The following is a 7,500-nucleotide window of genomic DNA, read 5'->3' on the forward strand; positions in this document are numbered from 1 at the left end:
AAGTAGATGGTAGAAGGCTCATCTGAGCAGAGTATCAGAATATCTCTCCTCAATAGGATGCATCTTTACTTGTCTTTCTCACAGTCCCCACTTACTTCTGATAGCTCCTCCTCTCACCCACCAGTTTCCAAAGCCTGTCATATGCCTGTCTGTAGCTTCACTTACCTACAAGGTCCTCACCTCTTCTCTAGATCTTGGCTTCTCTGTCTAGCCTTCTCTTCTGAAGCACTTCCTCTGACTGTTAAGCACACTGACGTGTGAGGGACGACCCCAGAGGCTTGTGGGAGAATTGGGCTGAAGATCACAGGCTGAGTTAATGATTACACCTCTTGTGTTGACCCAACCGTTACACCAAATGCAGGAGCAGCCTGACATAATCAGACTATTTAGCATCACAGATCCATGGTGACAAAGTTCAAACACATGTTCAATTCTATGTGGTCAGAAATACACTGAATTTTCCTTGTCTTAAGCCACCAGCTCTCTCTCTCTCTGTAATGAAGGCTGAGTCAGCCTCCCCACCTGGGACTCGAACCCAAGTCTGCAGGAGGTAAACATGAGCTCTGACTGCTGGACCAAAATGCATCTCGCTGTCACACCAGCCAGAGGACATACGTCCCACTTTCATAATCCCCAAAACAAGCAGGCTGTGTTGTCTTAACTCCCCTCAGTTCACTGTTTAAACCAATCAGTGCTCAGAGAGATGAGAGCAGCTGTCCAATAGGAACAGCCCAGACTTACCACCCTTCTCCAGCAGAAGATCAGCAGGTCTCAACAGTCTGAAGTTGTTCTGTGATCCAAGACAGAGAAACAAAAGATTTGTTTTTAGATGTCATTTTATTAGATTAAAACAGCAACGGTCGAGACAGCACAGATGTTTGCTACCATTGTTCAGATGATGTCTGGTGTTCTCTAGCTGACCAGCTGAACCTCAGTGGCAGGACAAGACTTCATCAGCTGTGATCTCGCCTGTTTCATCTCTTCAGCTTTGTCTGTAGTCATAACACTAACTGACATTTATTGAGGATAAATGTGTTTTAAAATCAGGCAAGCAAATTGTTGGGGGGGGGGTCATTTAATAATTTTGGTGTCACAGTAAATCCATGAAACCTTTGCTCAGACAGACAGTGTCACCATCCAGGTCACAGGTCCTGCATAATTGGGGAGAGGCCATACAGCGTTTATGACAGACCAATCTGACAGATAACGCATTACTCATATTGGTCTAAAGTTCACAGTCTAGTGAGGTCCACAGTGACAGGGACACGCTGGCATTCAGAGGCTCCACTGGTTCCACAGGAATACGTCCACAACTGTGTGTGAGTGTGAAAAAGAGAGAGGAGAGATGGACATCCTGGACACAGACGCTTATGACCGCAGACAACGCAGGAGCACGGTAATGACCTCTAGAACACATATCCTACGTTTATTATGACTACAGACAGCATACTAGCATGGTAATGACCTCTAGAACACATATCCTACGTTTATTATGACCACAGACAATGTAGGTACACGGTAATGACGTCTAGGACTCATATCCTACGTTTATTATGACTACAGACAATGTAGGTACATGGTAATGACCTCTAGGACTCATATCCTACGTTTATTATGACTACAGACAATGTAGATACACGGTAATGACCTCTAGAACACATATCCTACGTTTATTATGACTACAGACAATGTAGGAACACGGTAATGACCTCTAGAACACATATCCTACGTTTATTATGACTACAGACAATGTAGGTACATGGTAATGACCTCTAGGACTCATATCCTACGTTTATTATGACCACAGACAACGCAGGAGCACGGTAATGACCTCTAGGACTCATATCCTACGTTTATTATGACCACAGACAACGCAGCAGCACAGTAATGACTTCTAGAACTCATATCCTACGTTTATTATGACCACAGACAACGCAGGTGCACAGTAATGACCTCTAGAACACATATCCTACGTTTATTATGACCACAGACAACGCAGGAGCACAGTAATGACCTCTAGAACACATATCCTACGTTTATTATGACCACAGACAACGCAGGGGCACAGTAATGACCTCTAGAACACATATCCTATGTTTATTATGACTACAGACAACGCAGGAGCACGGTAATGACCTCTAGGACTCATATCCTACGTTTATTATGACTATAGTCAACATAGGTACACGGTAATGACGTCTAGGAATCATATCCTACGTTTATTATGACCACAGACAATGCAGGAACACGGTAATGACCTCTAGGACTCATATCCTACGTTTATTATGACCACAGACAACGCAGGAGCACGGTAATGACCTCTAGGACTCATATCCCATGGTTCTTGCTCACTCTAATGTAATGTCCACTGACAGCATCTCTTTTGCACCTTCGGTCGTGCACACTGCTGACCCCTGAATGACCCCTGTCACTCTTTAATGGGTGTGTGACGTGTGTGCTTACATGCGTGATAAACTGTCATCGCAGAGGCTTCAATTTATGAAGAACTATCTGTGTTTATTTTGTGTTTTCAGTGCAACACTTATATTGCTCTGCTTTTCTACCTCATCATCTCTCATCTCGTCCCCATCTCCCTTTTCTCATCCTCATATCTCTCATCTCATCCCCATCTCTCTCGTCTCGTCCTCCTCTCTTATCTTCATTTTATCTCTCTCTTGTCTCAGTCTTGTATTCTCTTTCTCTACCTCCTCCCTTTCTTTGCTTCAACAGCGGTGTATTTCTACCTGTGGATACCAGAATCCACCCCCTCTCCCCTGGCTGCAGGTGTAAAGTCCGCCCCTGTGCTCTCATTGGCTCTTCTGGTGCTAAGTTACAATGGGGGGTGGAGCCTGCTGGGTGTGGCTGGAGGGTTGGTCCTATCGGCATGTGGAGACGCCTGTCTTATCTGGAAAGAACATTTTCTTCATGGTAAAAAAAATTATAAATCAAATCACACAGACACACAAAATCATTTTGTTTCGTTGTAGTGTTTAAATCCTACCGCCTCTCTCCCCTCTTCCCCCTCCCCCCCCTCTCTCTCTCCCCGTCTCTCTCTCCCCCTCCCCTCCTCTCTCCTCTCCCTCTCTCCCCTCTCTCTCTCTCTCCTCTCTCTCCCTCTTTCTCTCTCCCTCTCTCCCCTCTCTCTCTCCCTCCTCTCTCTCTCTCTCTCCATCTCTCTCTCCCCTCTCTCTCCCTCTCTCCCCTCCTCTCTCTCCTCTCTCTCTCCCCCTCCCCTCCTCTCTCTCTCTCCCCCCTCCCCTCTCTCTCTCTCTCCCCTCTCTCTCTCTCTCTCTCTCCCTCTCTCCTCTCTCTCTCCCTCTCTCCCCTCTCTCTCTCTCTCCCTCTCTCTCCCCTCTCTCCCTCCCTCTCTCTCTCCCTCTCTCTCCCTCTCTCTCTGCCTCTCTCTCTCCCTGTCCCCTCTCTCCCTCTCTCTCTCTCTCTCTCTCTCTCTCCCCTCTCTCTCTCTCTCTCCCCTCCCTCTCTCTCTCCCTCTCTCTCTCTCCCCTCTCTCTCTCTCCCTCTCTCCCCTCTCTCTCTCCCCCCCCCTCTCTTTCCTTCAGGGATGGCCTGCTTTGCTCTGGCCCACATACTCTACTCTCTGTCCTTCCTCTCCTGGCGTTACTCCTCCTCCTCCTCCTCCTGGCTGTACGTGCTGTACCTCCTGCTGTGGGGGGTGAGTGGTGGGACATTCTTCTACCTGCTGCCATTCCTCCGCTCCTCCCAGGACCCTGACATCTACGTGCCAGCCATCGGGGCTTACACGCTGCTCATCACCGTCATGGCAACCCTGGCGTTGCGGACGCGCCGTACACTGGTCATGCTGGGAGGGCTGACCTTCGTGATCTCTGACCTCACCATCGCGCTTCAGATGTTCAAGGTCATTGAGACACTGGATTACAATCGACACATCATCATGACAACGTACTACCTGGCACAGCTACTGATCGCTGTGGGTGATGTGAAGACCACACTGACACCGGAAGCAGATGACTTAGTCAAAAGGAAGAGGTTGTAGGGTCAGATCTGAGTCAGATATACAGCCTCAGACCTGTGAGAAGACCTTTTCATCTTCAAATGTTTGTGTTGGGGAAATCCTGTACCCATGATGTGCAGGTCCCAGGACTAAGACATCTGTATTATTGAAACGTTTTCATGTTTTCATGGTAGTAGCTGTTGAAGGTTTACAGTTGCTGCTTCCTTCCAGGACGTAGGATCGCCCTGGAACGGTGGCATGGCAGGCGTTACGTGTGTGTCTGACATAAGCATCCCATCTGCTCCTAATAAAGATGGAATTTGCCCATTCAAGCTTTTTCCAGCTTACTTTTTCTTAGTCCAGTATGTACAATCTTACGGTATTATTATTCAGAATTGTTCTGTTTCATTATTTAGGGCGTTTTCACACTACAGCGTTTTTCAGGGCCTGTCTGCTGTGCTCTGACTCACGTACTGTTCTCTCTGTCTTACTCCACAAGTTTGATACATTTTGTCAAGTGTGAAAGCAGTTTTCGGACCCAGGAGCAGGTCGGGGCAGCGATGTCTGGTCCATCTGACAGTGCTGGTCTGGGGTTCTGGTGCAGTCCAAGCCAGTGTGGATGCTCTCTGCTCCCAGTGCCACATGTGGGGTTGTGTGTTTGGTTCATTTTGTCACGTGACTGCTTCCACTTATTGCATTACTTCCCTTTTCAAGTGTATTTTCTGAGTAAATAAATGCTTACTTTTCAGAAAACTTTTAAAATCCAAATGAGGTACCCAAACGTTTTGCACAGCCCTGTAGAGTGTACATTATAAGGTAAAACCAGATTGTGTATGGATCCTTCTTTTTAGCAGGAGCTCCTGCATAGTGAAATTCCACGCATCCTGAAAACACTGTTCCTCTCCGCCCGAGTGTTTTTATCCAAGCAAATAGACGAAGTGATGTACGGAATAAAGTAATCAATCCACGGTTCAGACTGAGTTCTTTATGTGTGAAGGCAAACCACTGCTAACGAGCCCCTCCCCCAGACGAGCCCAAAACCGGTCCTGGGTGCGGACTCATTCCGGACGGATGTGAAGTGCCCGTGGTGTTCCTGTAAAACCCTGTGGTTCCGTCTTGGTCACAGTACAGCAGGTTTTCAGCCATGAAGAAGAAATTCTTCATTTTCATACTGTTCATTATAACACTGAGTGTTCCGGGTGTTTCCGATGTTCCCGGAAGGGCCTTCTGTGTTCTGCTTCCCCAAGTTGCATTTCCTCCTGGAAGTGTGACTGGGAGCACAAGACCTTCGAAAGCCCACATCACGGGTGAAAAGACTCAGAAGTGCCTGTAGCTGTTGGGAAGAGGACATGGGAATGTGTCCTGGAACGCTGTGTCCTCAGAACACCCACTCACTGCCGTGTTTGTAACATTTTAACCAAAAGCAGCTGCTCCACTGTGAGCACAATGCACAGGAAAAGACGGGAAGGCTTTTTCCCCCCAGAGGATGCTGGGAATTGTTTTCCCTGTAGAATTCTTGGAATGTTTCCCCTGTGGGAGACTGGAAATGCTGTTTTTGTTCTAGTGGAATGGTAGAGTACTGTTGCATGAAATGAGCTACTTCAATTCCCACCACTGCCTACTTGCTACTGTTGGGCCCCTGAACAAAACCCTTAACCCTCAACTTGTGTTCAGACATAATTGTAAGTCACTTTGCATAAAAGCATCAGATATATGCTGTAAATATGACAATATCACATATGCTGTTATCTGTAAAAAAAAAAAAATCGATGCAAAGATTTAATTTATGCAAAAATGTGGGACATAATATTGTGATTCAAACCCTGACAAACTAATGCTAAGTGCTAGCTAAACTCCGCCTCCAAACCCTGACAAACTAAAGCTGTGCTAGCTAAGCTCCGCCTCCAAACCCTGACACACTAAAGCTAAGTGCTAGCTAAACTCCGCCTCCAAACCCTGACAAACTAAAGCTAAGTGCTAGCTAAGCTCCGCCTCCAAACCCTGACAAACTAAAGCTAAGTGCTAGCTAAGCTCCGCCTCCAGGCCAGCTCGCGGCAAGTGGACTGAGAACTGCATCCTAACTGGATGTTATGGCAACTGTAGCTACCCTGTGTCATCATGGCAATTGTTGCTACCCAGCCTAGTCAGAGGCTCTTCCCATCACTGGGTCCTGTTAAATGCTCCTACGGTTGCCAGATCCTCTCTGGGACTATTTGTGTGTGCGACAACAGAAACATGGTTGCCAGATCCTCTGTTTTCCAGTTTTCAGAATTCAGACTTTTTGTCATAAATATATTGATTTATGTAGCAGGTACCACAGTTACCATCACAAACTTGATCATCACTGTTCTCCCAGTCTGTGCTGCTACAGAGCTCCAGCAGTCATATTTAAGCAATTTGATTCTGTTCTGGGTGTGATGCCCCCTTCTCCCACCAGCTGAATCAGAATACTGAATCCAAATATTGAATACTGAATTCGAATATTGAATCAGTTTGATTTCCGTCAACCCCACCCCGGCCCTCCACCAGCTTGGAGTAGGCTGCGTTTACTCTGTTAAAGAGACACAAATTAATGTATTAGAAACTGTAATGGTGTCTTATTTTAGAGGGACTGAACAGGGTTAACAGAAGCTCAACTCTGCACTGCCTTGAAACTGCCCTGAGTTGCACATCACAGGGAGATACCAGCGTGTCCTGTGTCAGAGACAGCCAATGTGCCCAGGAAACATGCGTGTTATGTTTCACTGACCAAGAAATGTCAGACTCACAGGAAGGTTTATAGATGCTTCCTTGCTTTCCAAAATTCCAACACACGATGTAACTCGGAGTAAATTCATGAGACATTACTGTACTGTAACGCCTGCCATAATATACAAATGAAAACAGTGTTAAGATCTTCAGTGAGTGTTTTGGTGTGAACAGGATATGTGTTCCATGAGGGGGTCACTAAAACCACTCGAACTTCACCAAAACACCAAAACCCTACTAGTAGTGTGTGTGTATCTCAATCTCAATCTGAGTCTAGAAGGGCTGGTTAGTGTGTAGCAACCTTCTACAAAGTCAGTAATGTAAGCATTAATATTGTGGTATTGATTAGCTCAAGGCCATTATGGTGATGTTTTATCCATCCTGTAGCGTCTGGCCAGTTCCAGACATGATGCACCACTGGGAGCCAGGAAAGATGTGCACACGCTTTCTCATTTTCCTAAATTCCAAATTCCAAATTCCAGTGTAGAGTCGCGCTGGGCTCCCGTGCCACACCCATGACGGCTAAGAACGGCGGAGGCGTCTTTGTGTGGAGGTGGAGGCGTTAACAGCCACGGCTCGTGCTGGGTATGTGCATTAGGTTGCTGACCGCACGTTCCTCTCCGCTGCTCGGCCTTGGGTCCGTTTGATTACGTGCACACCGGAACCGTGAAGCTGCACCGTGATGCGCTTGGGTCGACAGGACAGTGAGGATACCGGAGCTTCCGGTTTGTTTCGCTCCTCGTTTCCGCGTCACCTTTGTGCGTTTTCCTGCCGGTCCG

General features: G+C 47.0%; 1 protein-coding gene across 1 annotated transcript; it reads left to right on the plus strand.

The window, feature by feature from the left end:
- The first annotated feature begins 1,175 nt into the window (after positions 1 to 1,175).
- Positions 1,176 to 4,368, plus strand: LOC113589869 (transmembrane protein 86B). Its single transcript, XM_027029734.3, has 3 exons — positions 1,176 to 1,396; positions 2,685 to 2,928; positions 3,561 to 4,368. Exons 1-3 carry the CDS (start codon positions 1,346 to 1,348, stop codon positions 4,013 to 4,015), a joined length of 750 nt encoding a protein of 249 aa, XP_026885535.3. The 5' UTR covers positions 1,176 to 1,345; the 3' UTR covers positions 4,016 to 4,368.
- The last annotated feature ends 3,132 nt before the right edge of the window (positions 4,369 to 7,500 follow it).

Source organism: Electrophorus electricus, unplaced genomic scaffold (genome assembly GCF_041902795.1).
Source record: "Electrophorus electricus isolate QZ-2024a unplaced genomic scaffold, ASM4190279v1 Scaffold268, whole genome shotgun sequence".
NCBI lineage: Eukaryota > Metazoa > Chordata > Actinopteri > Gymnotiformes > Gymnotidae > Electrophorus > Electrophorus electricus.

Excerpts from the sequence above, each read along its gene's own strand:
- LOC113589869 (XM_027029734.3), top strand. The coding sequence starts at position 1,346 with ATGGACATCCTGGACACAGACGCTTATGACCGCAGACAACGCAGGAGC. Across the intron at positions 1,397-2,684 it reads GCAGACAACGCAGGAGCACG|TCTTGTATTCTCTTTCTCTA; the intron begins GTAATGACCTCT and ends CTCTTGTCTCAG. Across the intron at positions 2,929-3,560 it reads GAAAGAACATTTTCTTCATG|GGATGGCCTGCTTTGCTCTG; the intron begins GTAAAAAAAATT and ends TCTTTCCTTCAG.